General features: G+C 55.1%; 1 protein-coding gene across 7 annotated transcripts in view; it reads left to right on the top strand.

Moving 5' to 3' along the window:
- DNMT3A (DNA methyltransferase 3 alpha) overlaps positions 1–16,521 on the top strand; it is a 112,117-nt gene that overhangs the window by 55,070 nt on the left and 40,526 nt on the right. For 6 of the 7 annotated variants that reach the window (XR_004952230.1, XM_036225214.1, XM_036225216.1 and 3 more), the window contains exons 4-6: positions 9,101–9,371; positions 15,516–15,559; positions 15,995–16,141. Coding sequence is in view for 6 of the 7 variants with exons in the window: in XM_036225214.1 (XP_036081107.1) it covers positions 9,101–9,371; positions 15,516–15,559; positions 15,995–16,141 (462 nt within the window). In the remaining variant the exon portion in view is untranslated. Of the gene's footprint in view, positions 1–6,040; positions 6,499–9,100; positions 9,372–15,515; positions 15,560–15,994; positions 16,142–16,521 lie in introns of those variants that run through there. The other variant, XM_036225217.1, reaches the window with a different exon arrangement.

Raw genomic sequence — 16,521 nt, 5'->3', positions numbered from 1 at the left:
TCTGCTCTTGCCCACCAGGTAGTGAGGGGCTCTGTGCCCTGTTTACTAGCCGTATGTATTTATTCATTGAAGATTTATACCCACCAACTTCCTCCAGGGTTATTTTCGCTCAGTGGGAGCACTCTGAGGTCACCTCTTGCTAAGAATAACCCAGAAAAGGAGGGGGGGAGGGAAGGGGCTGGGAGCAGGCGCTGAGCTCAGCCAGGCCCGCCCAAAACCAGTGTTACTCCACATTTGAGGCAGAACCTCCAAAAAAACTCCCGAGTGAATGTAAGAGGGCGAAACTGCCCCGCTTCAGAGCAGGAGACGGGGGTTATAAACTGTGAGAAGTCAGGGAACCGTTCTGCCGAAGCTTAAGCCAGCTGGGTACAGTTTAACTCAGCCATTGGGAGTCTGCCATACTGGCTCATTTTCCAACCTAATATGACCTTTTGATTTGTCTCCAAGTTAAGACAGAGCTCAAATCCCCTCTTTGTGTCAGAACAGCTTCTTCACGCACCCCCGGAACCCTGACTCAGAGACTTGGTGCCCTCTGCTTTTATCCACAAAACTTCCTTAAAGAGTATCTTCCTTCCTGGGCCCCAGGCCCCAGCCAGCCCCTCTCGGGGCTCCATCAGCCCACCGCTGCCCTCTCCCCCGCTTCTCGTGTCTTTGACGGTGTGAGGAAAACGGGCTGTCATGTTTCTCACACGGTTCTCGAGACTTGTCTTGTAACAGCGCCCTGCAGACCCATCTGCTCATTCTCCGACCCGATGCGTCAGACTAACGCCCACTGATGGCATCCAGGACCCAAGGGCCTGGCCCGTGCGCCAGGCTTCACGATCAAACACGTGTGGGGGCGGGGCTGGACTGGGGCCTTAGAAGGGAGGTAGCGTTTAGAAGTCAAGGGCAAAGTGGGAGACCTTTCTACCTGAGGGCCTTCCTGAGCCAAGGCGTGGAGAGGGGAATGGGCACCCCGGCGCAAAGCATTGTGGGGAGGCCCGAAGGCTGCGTGGAGGAGTGTTCCGTTTCAGAACACTTTCCGGCTTGGCTGGAGAGGGAGTTTGCAGACCGCCTGAGTGGTTTACACTTTATCCTCTCCCAAATCTGTTGTGTTTATTTGGAAGGTTTTTGAGGGGGCGGGGGGTGTGAAGTAATGGGTGTCATGTTTTGGGAAGCTGGCTTTGGCATCTGTGCGCGCCACGGATTGAGCACAAAAGAATGCGGGGGTATAGGAGGGTGGGTGGGGTGAGGCCAGAAAACACCCCCAGAGCCTGCTGCGGGGAGGCAGCGGTGGGACAGAATTGGCAGGACCTGCGCCGCTGGCCGCCGTGGAGGAGGGAGAGGAAGGGGCGAAGGCAGATGTCTCCAGACCTCAGACATGGCGTCAGTATTATTTTCAGGGACCGAGACTTCTGGAAGTTAGCAAATTTGTCGGGGGTCCCTTCAGAGGCCACTCTAGATTGCACGGCTTATTGGGGGAGCATCTAAGCAAAATCCCTGAATCTCTTTGGTTTTTCCAAGAATCCCTGGTTATTTTCATCCTTCCCTGGTTGCTCCCCCAGGGTCACACATTTTGGGGCTACCTTTGGCAAAAGTCATTCATTTCCTCAGGTCCCAGCCTCTGCGGCTCCTCTAGTGGCCCAGCTACACCTGCGCCCCTTCCGCACCTGCGCCCCTCCCGCTCCCTCAGGTGCTCCCCGGCTCATGCATCTGGGCGGGGCCGTCGACCCTGGTTTTCTCTCATCATCCTCTCCTAGAGAAGTTCGTGTGTTTTGGTCCTGCCACCTCAAGAAAGATATAGCTGAGCTGGAGAAGCTCCAGAGAAGAGCAGTTAAATTGATCAAGGGGAAGGCGAGGCTGCCAAGTGAGGACAGGCTGGAGAGATTATGACTCTCCAGTCTGGAGAGACAAAGGGTGAGAGGGGATGTGATTAAAGCTATGAAATCATGTGGAAGGGCGGGGCGGGATGAGCACTCCCCGGTGCGGGAGGGGTGGGGGCGGGGAGAAGCCCATTAGAAACTTCGGAAAGGTAAGGGAAGCACAGAGAAGAACGCGCGATGGTCCGTGGTGGGTACCCTTCCTGCCAATCCTGTCACCCTGGGCTTGGGTGGTAGAGATTGAAAATAGCAATAACTTCAAAACAGATTTACTTAAATGCTTGGAATCTTCTATAAGGAACGGCTTTTTCGAGGGAGCCTTCAGCTCCCCCTGAAATCCTTTAAGGATGACTTCAGGGAGCACAGCCCGGACCTCTTCCAGGCGGACAGGTGTCCCTGCTGGAAGCGGAACCCTGAGTGGGCCGGCATTCACCGGGCATGTTCATGCTTGCATCTCTTTGCCATGGCCCGCAGGAGCATGGACTGAGTGACCTCTAAGACTTTGCTGAGCCCTGAAGTTCTCACCCTGAGTCACATAGACACCACACACACACACACACACACACACACACGCACATGCACGCACGCACGCACAGTGGAGAGATCTCTGGGGAGTGATATGGGAAGACACCTCCCAGCCTAAGTGGTGAGGGAAAGAGGACCTAGAGGTGGGTGACCAGACTGGGCCAGACTTTCCAGAGCTGGCCCTCTTTGGCCTCTGGTCCTGCTGTCCCTTGACCCCACTGGTGGCTCTTTTAGCCCCTCTACTAGGGAGAAGGGAATTGGAGGGGTTAGGCCCCCAGTTCCAAAGTCTTGGAGCCTGGCTCCATTCACCCCAGGAAGGCAGAGTAGGAAGGCATTTGGGACCCCCCCCCCACCCCCGCCTTGGAAGTGAGTTTGAGGTGGACCTCTCTGGCTCTCCCTGCCTCAAGGCCACTTCCAGCCAATCAGATAAGAGGGCTGCCAGGGGAAGGGGCGGCAGGAAGGCCTGGAGCGGAGGAGAGGGGGCGGCCAGGGCCCAGTGCCAACACGGCAGGGGCCAGGCCGCCCAGCTTAAGTGGACTATGTGACTGTTTCCTGAAACCAGAGTCAACCTGGGAAAATCCAGGCATGGGGCAGGGGGGTGGGGTGGGTGATGGCCCTGCAGGAGCTGAGGAGCTGGAACGAGCTGTGGGTGTGAGTGCAGGGGGACTGTGTGTGTGTTTGTTGACAGCACTCTGTGGCATCTTGGTCCTGTGGCAGGCTGGTGTCTCTGGGTGGTGGTGCACAACCTTGTGTGTCTGTGTGTGTGATTGTGTGTCTCATCAAGAGGCTGATGCTGGGCCGGTGCCAAGGTTCCCGGCTGGCGCGGAGTCGAGCACTGCCAAGGGCCTTAAAGACACAATGGCAGTAACATGGGGGAGGCCAGGGAGGGTGAGGTGAGGCTGAGGAGGGGTGAAGAAGGGGCTGTCCCTGCATCTGCTGTCCCTCCCCAGAGGTCAGGGGGAGAAGAGCCTTCCAGCCACAGCGCCTGGCACTGGAGTGGAGGGCGAGCCAGGTGCCCAGAGCCAGCCCTGGCTCCTACCTCCAGAGAGCTCCAGGGGCCCTGCGGCTTCCCCTCCATGCCTTGGCCGGGGTGAGCCTCATGGCCCCCGGTGAACGGGCTCCTGTGCTCACTGGCACCTGGACTCCATCTCCCTTGTGTTGTTTCTCTCACCTCTTACTCGCCAGGTTTTAATTTATTTGTGTGTAAATATTATAACTATAGCAAAGGGCCTCTCAAAAATCGCTCCCGTCTTTGGAGCTGCTGAATTCTGGCCACATTGGGAGACGAGGTCTCATGTGTTAGGGAGAGGTGGGATTTCTGGGGTCTGCTCCAGACTTGTAGCAAAGGCTGAGGGGACAGAGGGCCGGGGGCTCGGCTTCGGCCTGGACGGGTTCATCGTGGAAGCCACCTTCTTGCTTTGCTGCTGGCTCTTCCTAGCAGTGGCCACTGCCAGGGAAACGGCCAGCAGCCTTCCCCGACCCTGCTCAGGCCCATCAAAGCCTCTTTCCTCCTCAGAACCCCTGGGACTTGAGGTTGGGCTTTTCCGGAGACTCAGCCTTCAGTGGGAGCCGGCTTTCAAATGCCTGTCCTGGACCTGGGTCATTCTGGAAGCTTTCCCACTTAGAAGGTGTGTGACCTGCGGCAAACCTTGGAGCCTTTGCCCTAGGGAAAGTGAGGGTAACACTACTCATCAGGATAATCATGATAATTAAATTTATTAATCATATAGACATATTTATGCTGGGCCCTTATGCTTAGAACTCGGGAGCTGTAGAAGGAAGAGAAATGAAACGATAAATAAGGCACAGTTCATGGTCTAGGAGGGAGACACACAGTAAACAAACAATCAGGTACAGCAGTGAGGAGTTCTATAATGAGATCGGGTGTGAATGCGCTCTGTAAACAGCCGAGGTATGCAGCGGGGCTGGGGGACGTGGCAGCAGGGAACGGACTTTACCCCCACTCCTGAGGGCCAGGCGAGACCAGCAGCCTGCCAGCCCTCCCCCACCCCCCACCCCCCCCCCCCCCCCCCCCGCCCAGCTCCATGCCCTGGGGCTTTGGGAGCTGAGGACGGGCAGAGGCTAAGGGGTCCAAAGACCAGGGCCGAGCACAGAGCCCTCCCAGGTTTGTGTGTTGTGTGTGCGTGTGGATGTGTGTGTAAGAGACAGATAGACAGAGAGACGGGCAGGTGGACTTTGCGACGTTCCTTAGAAGACAGTGGAGTAATGGTTACTAGGGACTAGGGGCAGAGGGGGTGGGAAACTGTCAATGGGTACAGAGTTCCGTCTGGGACAATGAGAATTTCTGACGATGGATAATGGTGACGGTTGTACAATAGTGTGGATGTACTTAATGTCACTGAATTGTACGCTTGAAAACGGTTAAAATGGTAAATTTTACATTATGTGTATTTTACCTCGATATTAAAAAAAAATTGTTTTTTTTTTAATGGTTCTTAGAAAAAAAGCAGTTCCTGTCAGTAGTTCTACCCTCAGCCCAGGGTTTTTCAACTACAGCATATGTTGACATTGACATTATGGGCTGAATAAAAGAATTCTTTGTCATGGGCACCATCTTGTATTTTGCAGGTTGCTTAGCAGCATCCCTGGCCCCTACCCACAAGAAGCCAGCAGTCCACCCCACCCCAAGGTGACAACTCAAAATGTCTCAGACACATCGCTAAATGCCCTCTGGGGGCAAAACCTCCCTAGCTGGAGTCGGCAACAGAGCAACAGAGAAGGAGGAGGCAGCTGCCCCAGGGAGGAAGGGTCTTTCCTGGAAGGAAAGCAAAGGCCAGCACATGCTGAGGGCCCCCCAGGGGGTGGCGAGCAGGGTTTGAAGATCCAGAGCGTGGCTTAGTAGGCGTGGTTAGGCGCAGTGGGTGATAGGATCAAGCTTCGCTCTGATCCGTTGCCCCCACCCAAGGGCAGAGAAGTGAGGGTGCTCACTGCTGCCATTTCCACTCTCCCACCTCCTGCCCACTCTCCTCCCTCCCCCCCAGATGAGAAGCAGAGGAAGTTGAAATTGTCACCTACAGCAGTTGGTGGTGCCTTCTTAAAAGGGCCAGGGGCTTCTGCTGCTACTCCTTCTTCTCCTTCTGCTGCAAAACCCGTGTCTCAGGGTGTGCTGTATCTCCTTTCAAGGCAACTGTAAAAATAAAAGCAAACAAAAACAGAATTTTTAACAGTTACAGCTGACATGCAACAAAGTTGAAACTCTCTAAGTGTGTGAGCAGGATGTTCTCTTAACCTAATCTTTTAGAGGAAGGAAGCAATTAGAAATACTGAGCACCTGCCAGGTGTCCTACTCTATGCTGAATCTAACCAGATAAAGCCCTTGCCTCCAAGAGGCACAGGCTAATGGTGACAGTGGAGAAGAGAGGAGGGAGCTTTGAGGACGACGTAGAGGTAGGACAGAAGGTGCAGGCCTGGCTGGGGCAGTGTCTCCCAGTAGCTTCCAGGCATGGATTATGCTGTTCTCACCTGAGATGCCCCTTTAGGGAGCACCCAGCTCCTCCCCAGAGATTTGGAGAATCGCTTCAGTCCATTTGCCTGTGGACCTCCTTCTTCCCTCTCAGCGGTTTCTTACAGGTGGATCTGACCAGCCCACTTACCCTGGGCCCCAGGAAGAGGGCTCAAGGTGGGTTCTTGATGGTAAGCTGTATCAAAGGCTCTACGACAGCAGTCAGCAACTCTGGAGGGAGCGAGGACTGGCAGGCTCAGGGGGATTTGGGCCCGCCGACCTAATCTTGGGGCTGGAGCTGTGCAGAGTACTACCCCCCCTTCCCGCTTATCTGCCCACCTCTGAGAGGATGGTGTGTCACTGCTTCAGACAGTGGTCCTCCAGGCTTGGCCTGGGAGGGGAGCTTGATTAGTGTGGCTTGGGACCCTGAGGTTTGCTGGGTCTCAGAGCAGGTACTCCTGGTTGTCTATGCTATGGAGCTGACAGTCAACAGGAAGTGAGTCCCAGGGTGAGAGGAGGCCATGTGGTCCCCAGGCAGGAAGTGAATTACAGCGGAGTTGTCTCGAGCAGCTTTGTGGGGGCAGGAGCTTGCTCCAACTTGAGGTATCTGTGGGGCACCAAGTGGCTAGAGGAAAGGAGGACACGGTCATGGTAAGAGATTGGCTCTGACCTAAACTTCTTAGCCTGAGTTGGCCGGGGGGATACCACATCCGCCTCCCTGTGAGTGCCGTGTGTGGGGCTCTGTCCATGCCTGGGGCAGCCAGACCTACGGGTGTCTGTGGGAGCCCAGGTGTGCCCCACTTTCCAGGCCTTGAGGGGTAAGAGGCTTTACACCAGGTAGGGATATTCTAGGCCGAAGCCCTGCTGGTTTGAACAGGGAGGTGGGAAAGACCATCTGAGTCCTGGGCAGAGTGGGTGGGTGGGTGGGTCCCGGCCCATGGGGGTGGCAGCTGAGGAGGGAGACAGGGCCGTCTTGCCCCACTTGCATTCCCGTTGGACCTCCTGGCTCTGCTGGCTTGGGCCCTCAGTGCCCGAGCCTAGTAGAGGAATTCTCGCTTCCACTGGAGGCCTCCTCTTCTTGCTGCGGCCTTCCCCCACCCCCAGCTGCAGGGACTACACACATTTGCAGCTTTCCATGAGAGGTTCTCTTCCGGGAAGAAGGCCCGCCCCAGGCCACCCCCATGCAGCCAGGCGAACAGCTTGGCAAGGGTCCTGGAGTTCCCTCTGCTCGTCCTCATGCTGCTCCGTGTACCCGCAGCCTCATCCAGGGAAGAGTCTGGTTGTGTTCTGGTTTTTATTTTTGGATATTTTTTTCCCCCCAAGGCCCTTGTCTCTATTTGCAACCTCTGGGCGGGCGGAGGGCGGGGGGCTCACCAGACAGCAACAGACTCAGAGTTAATGTCAGAGATCCTTGGGGCAGAAGCAGTCTTGGAGATTGCTGGGCTGTGCGGGGAAGGCCTGAGGAAACTAGCGTGCTCTCAGGTGGTCGGGGGGCACTCGAGGGGTACAACTCTTTGGAGGAAATTTGGCCGTTTCTACTTCTGCTCAGATGGGCAGGCCCTCTACTCCAGTCAGTCCACCCCTGGGACTCCAGCCTACGGAAAATCCACAGGTGCACAGAGCTCCAAGTGCAAGGGTTCACTGCAGCAAAAAGCAAATCAGTCCAAAGGGCCACCATTAGGGAACTGTGTGAATAATTCTGGAGCATCCGCTCAATAGAGTGTCGAGCAGCTGTGACAGAATCAGACAGATTCATATGCGTAGGGATGGAGAGATGGCCGCTCTGCTTGTTAGGTGAAGAAGCAAGTGGCAGAAAGGTATGAGCAGACGATATGCTTTTAGAAAAAAAGATTCCGAGTCTGGATGTGCTTGTGAATGCATACGTATAAACATGGAGCTTAACACGGGCATAGAAAAAAAGTCTAGAAAAGATACTTGCCACACTGTTTTTAATGGTTTACCAGCGGGAGTCGATTTCAAAGGTAGAGAGTTGAGATAGAAGCTTAAACCTTTTGACACACTCATGTTTGTGTGGTTTGAATTTTTGTAATATATGTGTCCGACTTTTGTAAGTAGGAAAAAAAAAATATGTAAGAAGAAGGAAAACACCTCCATCAGTCGAGCCTATTCATCGCTCCCTGCAGGTGGGGAGGTGCCCTCTTGGGTCGCGCCTTGGCTGAGGTCGCAGGCCAGCAGCGTGTTTGCTGAGCTGATGCTGCCCTTCTTGGGGCAGGATTCTGTAGATGGAGCCAGGGGGCAGGGTGTGGCAGAGTGCCGAGCACAGGGAACGCTTGCCTCCTCTGCCCTGCGTAGACACTTCCTTTCTTTTTGAGATGTCCTGGCCTGCTTGCTCCCAGATAGCCAAGGACAAACTGGTCTCCAGGGTCCCTGGCATTTGCTCTGTCCTCACAAAGTGTGCGCCCTAGAGCAAATCATGATATTTTCTGAGAGCCTCCCAGGGAGGCTGAGCAGCCCTAACGGGGTAATGGGTGAGAAGGAACTTTGCCCACCACGCAGTGATACTTGTGAGGAACTGTTATGATTGCTCTTGATGTGATTCTTGGAGCAAATTTGGCTCTTAGGGGACAAAGCAATGTGTTTCCTTTTGGAGGGGAAACCTGGGACCATGTGTGAGGAAAGGCATACTGCACAGACTGCAAATTGTTTGCTGGGACCTTGGCCTTCCTGGGGTCTGAGTGCCTGGGAGAACCCGTAGGGGCCAGAGCTGAGGCAAAGGGGGCCTCCTTTGACCTTGACCCTCCCGTGGCTTGTCACTATTTGTGTCTGGACCTTGAGACCAAGAGGAAAGCTAAGAGGGCTCTGACGCGGAAGTCAGATCACCCCAGGGATTACTAGAATCTTCTGAGGTGGGGTCCTGATTAGAAGTGAGGATAGCACGAGGAGCATTTGTTTTTAATGGGGGCTGCAGAAGGCTGGGAAGCCCAATGTCACCTTAGTGCGTGTGCTGGGCAGTGGAACCAGACTAGCAAAGCTGACTGGATTCTTCTCCCATTTCCTAACCTGGAGTCCATAGACCCCTTGACTTCAGGGGGTCAGGCCCATGAGGCCCTCAAAAACTGAGAGTGAAATCCAGAGTGTATGAACATCACGCAAAACTGCATGAATGTTTATGTGAACACGATTTCCAGACATAGTTTATAACTTTCACCAGCATTTCAGAGGGGTCAGTGACCCAAAAGAGGCCGGGGCCGCCAGTGGACCCTCTCCCATGTTTCTTTCTTCATCTTTCCAGGTGGAAAGCAGTGACACACCGAAGGACCCTGCGGTGACCTCCAAGTCCCCATCCATGGCCCAGGACTCGGGCCCCTCAGAGCTGTTACCCAATGGGGACTTGGAGAAGCGGAGTGAGCCCCAGCCCGAGGAGGGGAGCCCTGCTGGGGGTCAGAAGGGCGGGGCCCCAGCAGAGGGAGAGGGTGCAGCCGAGACCCCACCTGAAGCCTCCAGAGCCGTGGAGAATGGCTGCTGCACCCCCAAGGATGGCCGAGGAGCCCCCACAGAAGAGGGTGAGTCCCGGGCTCAAGGGGCAGCTTCTTGTGGGCTCGCCTGAGGGTTGGAGACGTGGGGCCTAGCAGGTCCCTGAAGGCGTGGGCTGGGCATGGTGGCTGAAGGTCTCCTTGCCCAGGCCGTGCCCTGGAGGCTGCTGATTGGATGCAGTCTACACTTAGGTTTTATTTGGCTCATGTGGTGTTTTAAACATTAAAAAAAAAATTAGTTGCTAATACTTAAAAATCAAGACATTTCACATAAAAATCTGGAGTTTTGGCTTCTCATGAAAAAAAAAAGCTAGACCTGACAACAGTGGGTTTGCAGAATGCCAACGGTTGCTGGACTGGGATGGAGGCTGTCCCCTTCCCCCTGCGCCTCCACCCCCAGGCTGGTCGTGCACCTGTTGCCCTCAGTCCCCACCTGGCCTGCTTACTCTTCCCCAAGACCTGTGGCTCTCAGGGGTCACTGTGCTTGAAGCCCCTGGCCTGTGTGCCCAAGAGCAGCAGATGCCCTTGTGGGCATTAAAAGCCCACGGAGCCGTCCCCAGCACACCTGTCCTGAGCCCACCATAGTTTAGTTGACTGGACTCAACTTGAGTTGTGACAGAACGGGGTGGGGGAGGGGCACGGGGCTGGTGCACGGCCCAGCCCGGGCCTCTTCCTCTGGGGACTTCTTGGCCTAGCCCTGGAGTCCTGGAAAGTTGCCCACTTTTCTCTTTCAGGTTAAGCCAACATTTCAGGGCCAACTGAGCTGTAAACATGTTAGTAATGAGCACAACTAGCATTTGTACAGGGCTTCACAGTTTACAAAGCACTTTCTCATACATTATCACATTTGATCCTCCCAAGGCCCTGCCAGGTTGTTTTACATATGTGCATTTTAATTTTAAAAAAGTCTTCCTTCCAAGTGTGTATGATGGAATGAGTAAATTGATTAATTGGCATAACTCATTTTGCATGGATCCAAACCTAATATTCATGCAGGATTGAGAGCATCTCCAGAAAAGAGATTTCCAAATTTTATTTTAAAATACCTTTCGTGCATTTACTATTCAACTGAAAATATTTACAATGCTCCCGCTATGTGCAAAGCGCTTTCCGAGGTACTCTGTGTTCATTGTTTTACTCCTCCAAACAATCTTCTTCAAGAGCTGTTATTATCCTCATCGTAAGACAGAAAAAACCTGAGGCTTCACGAGATGAAGTGACTTGCTCAGCAACCCCGAGCCCATAAGTGGCAGATCCAGGATTTATTCTGTCCTAGTCTCTGGCTTCAGAGTCCAGTCGGTGGACCCTTCCTCTCTCCCCTTTTATTCTGCAGCGGAGCTCGGGCAGCTTGGCCCTGAGCTGTCTGGGGCTCCTAGCCTCACCCGAGCGTCTTCTGGGATGTATCCTGACCCTTGGTGGGAGTGTTCAAGGGACCTGAGTGGAATAAAACAGAGGAGGAAAGGGAGCAGATACCACCTGTCCTCTTGTTAAAAAGGCCAGGCGTGCAGGAGCAGAACCTGTCAGCCTTTCCCAGCCAATGTGCTGGTCCTCAGGGGCAGGTCTTGGCTGACTCCCAGGTTCCTGGGACCCCACCGTCACTGGCAGCCAGCTGCCGCCCAGGGCCCAGACAGTCCTTCCTGGGTGGCGGGATGGAGCCACAGCTCCAAGGCTGCTCTTCACCCTGGAGGGTTTGCTTTCAGTTTGGGATTTTCCTGTATCCATGTCTGTTTGTTCTCAGGAGCCCCTTCTTCATTCAGTCAACAGGTGTTTGTTAAACACCCCTTTGGTCTGTGCCAAAGACTCTAGGGAAACCCTCATAAACACAAACCTGGTTCCTGCCCTCAAGGGCCTCACAGTCAGCTGGAGAGACAGACATTAAATGGGAAATTCACACTGAAAAGTGTGTGATTCTACACAGAGATAAGTTCTCTATGGGAAAATGAACATGATTCTATGAGGAACTATAACAGAGGAATTGGGCTGGCCTGGGCTATTACCTCTAACCTGAAGGATGAGCCAGGGTTCACCAGGTGAGGGGTGGTGCAGGGAGGGAGTGAGAACAGGTGAGGGAGCAGGGTACCCAGAGACTGACAAAATCCCATAAGGCCAGAGTGGAGAGAGCAAGGGAGAAGGGTGCGAGATGAGGGGAGAGTCAGGGCAGGCTTTGAGCCCAATCTTCCAGGGAGTGACATGATGTGCTTTGCATTTTGAAAGGTCACTTTGCTATCTGGATCCTGGAATGCGGCCAGGAGGCAGGATGAGCAGTTAGGAGCTGCTGCAGGGATCTGTCGAGGGGAGGAGGGTGGCTCTGATGAGCAAGGTGGCAGCAGAGATGGAGAGAGGTGGACGAGTGCCGAGGACACGAGGAGAAAATGGAAAGAGGTTCAAGGGTAACTCCTGCTCTGAGTGGATCTTCTTCAGAATCTTAGTGCTCAGCATGGCAGGCAAAAAACACTCCAGGTCTCCTTGATCTTCAAAATTTGGCCTCAGAGCACTCCTGTGTGGCCGCGGCAGTCCAGGCAGCAGAGATGCTAGTGGAGGTCAGAGCTGGTGGGACTCCCTGACGGCCACTGTGAACTGCCCGATGCTGAGACTGGTGAGGCGTTATGTAGAGGGGTGGGCAGTGGCCTACTGGAGTCTTGGCCACCGTTCTAGCAGGCAGCCCTATAGAACACGTGCTCGGCTGTTTGGTTCCCAGAAGGAAGGAAAATAAGGCCCCAGGGAGGAAGCGACTTGGCTGTGGTCTCCTTTCACTTCCCCCATTCTAGGTCTGTTTTCAGGAGACTCTATCTGATCTACGATTTCCCATAGATCCAGTGCCACAGACGGTCCCCAGTAGGGAACATCTGAGGTCCTAAGGACCTCTCTCCTGGAATCCCTTACCTTGGGTCCTGTACAGGACAAATGGAGGACTTTGAACCAGTGTTCCCGTGGCCTGGGCACCCTCCTGTGTGCCCTGTAGGAGCCCCCGATCCTGACAGAACGGCCAGGAGAAAGAAGGAGGAACAGGGGAGATGATGAGTAATCAGGACAAGAGCCACCTGGACAGGCAGGTGGTGGCCTTGGGAAGGCTCTCACACTCCTAGCATTAATGCCATCATGATGCTAACAGTAACCATGGTAGTGTGCCTTTCTTTTACTGAATACTGACTATGTGTTGAGAGTTCTGTATCCTCACTACTCAAAGTGGTTCACACATCACCTGGCATCACCTGACTAGTTAGGAATGCAGACTCTCAGGCCCTCCCCTTGACCTGCTGAATTAGAATCTACATTGTAAAGCAATCCTCATGATTTCAGTGCGTATTAAAGTTTGAGAAGCCCTGCTCTATATGTGTCCCCTTCTTTAATCTTTGTGATCACGTGAGGAGGACTCTTTCATCCCTATTTTTCAGATAGGGAGACCAAGGGTTCCGAGAGGTTAGGTTACCTCCCCAAGATGACACAACCTGGAAAGGACCAGATCAGGGTCAGCACAGAGCTGCTCTCTCCTCAGACTAAGCACCCAGTACTGGGCCAATGGCTGCCCTCTGGGACATCTTGGCCTCAACCCTGCCATTGAGATTTAGATTCATTTTAAAGGGATTTTTGGGAGACCCCCGCTGAGTATAGTCTCAGACCAACAGATGTTAGAGGCACCCTGTCCTCAGCTCTCTCCAAGACCTGAGACATGTCTAAGCCTAGGGTCATGTCCAAGCCTGTCAGGGCCGCCCTGGGGGGTGGGGGGAGGGGGCACACAGGCACCTGGCCCAGCCTGCGACCCTGGGTCTGAGCCAGGAGCAGATGGCCTGCAGAGGGAGTGTTGAGAGAGCTGCTGACCCTCCTCCACTCAGGACAAATGCAGCAATCGGAGGCAGCTTGGTTTGTTGCTTTGCTTGCCCAAGTGTGTGCGCGATATCACTCAAGTGAGCATGCGCGCAGTCTGACAGCTAGAAAATTCCAGAAAGAAGGCAGTAGAAACCACACAGAGAAAAGTAATTCCATTCGGAGGCTCATGGGGGCCGGGGAATGGGAAAGGGGGAACAGTATCAAGGTGGTACAGTATAAAGTAAGCTGTCTTCTCAGTTCTGGTAAGTCGCTCCAATCCCCGGGCCTCAGTTTCCCCATCGGCAAAATCTACGGGCTGGGGGAGTACTCCATCATCCTAACAATTCCTTTCAGCGCTGATTTTCTTTCATTCAAATGAATGAATTAGTTTCCATAGATCCATGCCACAGACAAATGCGTCAGACGGCCCCTAGTAGGGAATGTTTGAGGTCCTGAGGCCCTCCGGGTGCAGCCTGATCTGAGGGCGGGCGCCCCCTTCTGGCAGCGCCAAGCCTCGCCGGGCAGAGCTTGTAGGTCGGAGAAGAGCTGGGGATCCGGGAGGGGTAGGTCGGGAGGCCTCTGGCTGGTGGGAGGAGGAGCCCGGCTCTAGGAGGCCGGGGAGAAAAATGTGGGGAGCTGGCAGTGGTGAGAGGAGAGGGCCTATAGGAAACACGGATGAAGAGGCTGAGAAAGTCCTGGCGAGAACATACCTTGAAAGAACTGTCTGTACAAAGCGTCAGCGAGTACACGCGCGCGCACCCCACGCGACGGACTCACGCGTTTCCTCTCCCACGGCCCTCCGCAGCCAGCCCGGCCCGGCGGGTGTGGCATGACACACCTGCAGTGCCCGGTGTCCAGGCATCCAGGGTGCCCCCACGGGGCTCGCCCTGCCTCCCCCTCCCCCGGGGCTCCAGGTCTCTGTAACCCAGGACCGCCTTGGTCCGTGCCTGGGACAGACGCGTGCAGACGCAGGCGAGAGCCCCTGGTCTTCTTTCGGGAGAGGGAGGGACCAAAACATCCTCTGGGCGCTGAGGATTCAGAGGCCTTCAGTGTTGTGGCTGGTTTCCGCTTCTGGGCCAGGAGATGAAGTAGGGGCTGTTTTTTCCGTTTTTGGCTCTTTGTGACCCCCTCCGCTGCTCCCCTCCCCCAGCCTTAGTGACCTTCCTGCTTTGGGCCCAAGCTCAGTACTCTTGGCTTCAGAGAAGGGAGTTCAGGGGCCCAGGTAAGAGGGAGGGCTCCCTCTCCCTGCCCTCCTGCGTAAGCTCAGGAAGGCATAATTAAGCCAACCCCACAGCCAGGGCGCGCCTGCTTCAGGTTGTGCTGGGCCTGGGACGGGCATTTGAGAGAAGAGGACCCTGAGAGGGCCGAGGTAGGAGGCAGGGGTATTCTGGAGGAATATGGCAGCCCTCCTCCCTGGGGCCAGGAGAAGGACTGGGAGAGGATAAGGGTCTCCTAAAGACAACGCTGCTGGGGCCTCTGCCCCCAAGGGAGCCTTTCCTTCTAGGAACTGGAATCCCAGCCAGCTGAGGAACTTCAGGGAAGAGGAGCAGGGAACTGCCACCTTTGGGAAGGGGAGCAAAACTCATGTCGCCGGAGCAACTTATATGCCAAGCCGGGTTCTAGGCACTTAATGTTCCCAATAACACAAAGATTATAGACGGGTTTTCTATGGGATTAGGTGAAGACACAGGCTGGGAGAGGTACAGAGGTCACATGAAGGCAGCTGGAATCCGAGTCTTCTAGAATAAAGGCGGGGCTCAGGAACCTGGGAGTGGGGTGGGGAATAGGGTGCAGAGGCAAACATTAATCACAGAACCACCATATTGAGATCTGCAGGAGGACCTTAGAAATCATCGCTAGCATCTTCATTTTCCAGAGGAGGAAACCGTCCCATAGACGTGAAGTTGCTTTACCAGAGTCTTGCTGCAGTCGGCCTGCTCCTCTCCCCACCCCCAGGGCCCACTTGCGGAAGCAGATGCTCCATTCCAGGGCCAGGGGAGGCTGTGCAGTCTGGCCCCTCCTCTGGGAAGGGAGCTCTGTTGACTGGGAGGAAGTGAGCGGGGCAATTTGTAGACGACCCCTTCCGTGTTCTGAGACAGTGCATGGGCCAGAACCATAGCCCCGGCTTTTCCGTCGTCCAGATGTGGGCCTCCACCCCCGCCCAGTCCCTTCTCTGCTCTGGCCGTGCCCTGAGTCCTTGGAGCCAGCATGGTGCCTGGCACTTGGCGGGCCATCGAGTTTGACACAGGAACAACTAAATGGTTGGCGGAGCCCCGTCCCCCCGGCAGGGGACTCAGGCCCACGGTGGGGCCTCTGAGCCACTCCCGTAACTCTGCGACAGTCCCCTTTGTTCTTCCCTCTCCACAGGCAAAGAACAGAAGGAGACCAACATCGAGTCCATGAAAATGGAGGCAAGTGTTTTCCTCAACCCCCAGGGGCTCTGTGGATCCTGAATCTAGGAGAAGAAAGTTACCGCTCTGACCAGCCGTGGCGAGTGTGTGTGAGGGGAGCCTGAGGTGGCCCCTGTCCCCTTCTTTATACATCCCTCTGTGAGGAGAGGAAGTGGGTGTGGAGGTTGGAAGTCCCCCAAGGCAGCCATCTGGTCCCCCTCCAAGACCAAGCACCTCCCCTCCTGGTTTCTGTCCGTGTCACCCCCACCCCAATGGCTCACTTCTCCAGCCCAGACAGGGGTTTGCTCAGCATGCGCAGGGATCACCAGGGGTCAGAGCTCCTGGGCTCCGGTTGAGGTGGGCGCCTCCTCAGCTTCCCCTCCAGGAGGAACGAACCCTGCAGTGGGGCCGTCAGTGCCCATCTTAATGCCGGTCTCTCTGTCGTCTCTGTCCTAGGGCTCCCGGGGCCGGCTTCGGGGTGGCTTGGGCTGGGAGTCCAGCCTCCGCCAGCGGCCCATGCCGCGGCTCACCTTCCAGGCGGGGGACCCCTACTACATCAGCAAGCGCAAGCGGGACGAGTGGCTGGCACGCTGGAAAAGGGAGGTGAGGCGCCTTCTGGCCCGGGCCCCAGCCAGCCCCACAGTATTGGAAGACCAGAAGTTAGCTTCGGCCCCACTCTGAGGCTGTCGTCAGGCCCTGGCTGAGCCCTGGCTGAGCCTAAGTTTCCCATTCGGGTTAACTTCTCACGCTGCTAATCCCCAGGCAGTGACTGGTTCCTTTGTTCTTCCAACGAATATTTATTGAACACTTCTTGTGTATCAGGCAGTATATTAGGCTCTGTGCATATATGATTCTTGTCCTCATGGACTTGACACCCTGATGGGGGAGAATGTCAGAAAACAAGTAAATGGGCTGAAATAGAGGATAAGAGAGGCCGGCTCTGGGTGGGGTGGTCAGGAGAGGCTTCTCGAAGGAAGTGGCAT

Source organism: Rousettus aegyptiacus, unplaced genomic scaffold (genome assembly GCF_014176215.1).
Source record: "Rousettus aegyptiacus isolate mRouAeg1 unplaced genomic scaffold, mRouAeg1.p scaffold_m13_p_7, whole genome shotgun sequence".
Taxonomy (NCBI): Eukaryota; Metazoa; Chordata; class Mammalia; order Chiroptera; family Pteropodidae; genus Rousettus; species Rousettus aegyptiacus.
The sequence above is the reverse complement of the archived record's forward strand: the minus strand, read 5'-3'. Positions and strand labels throughout refer to the sequence as shown.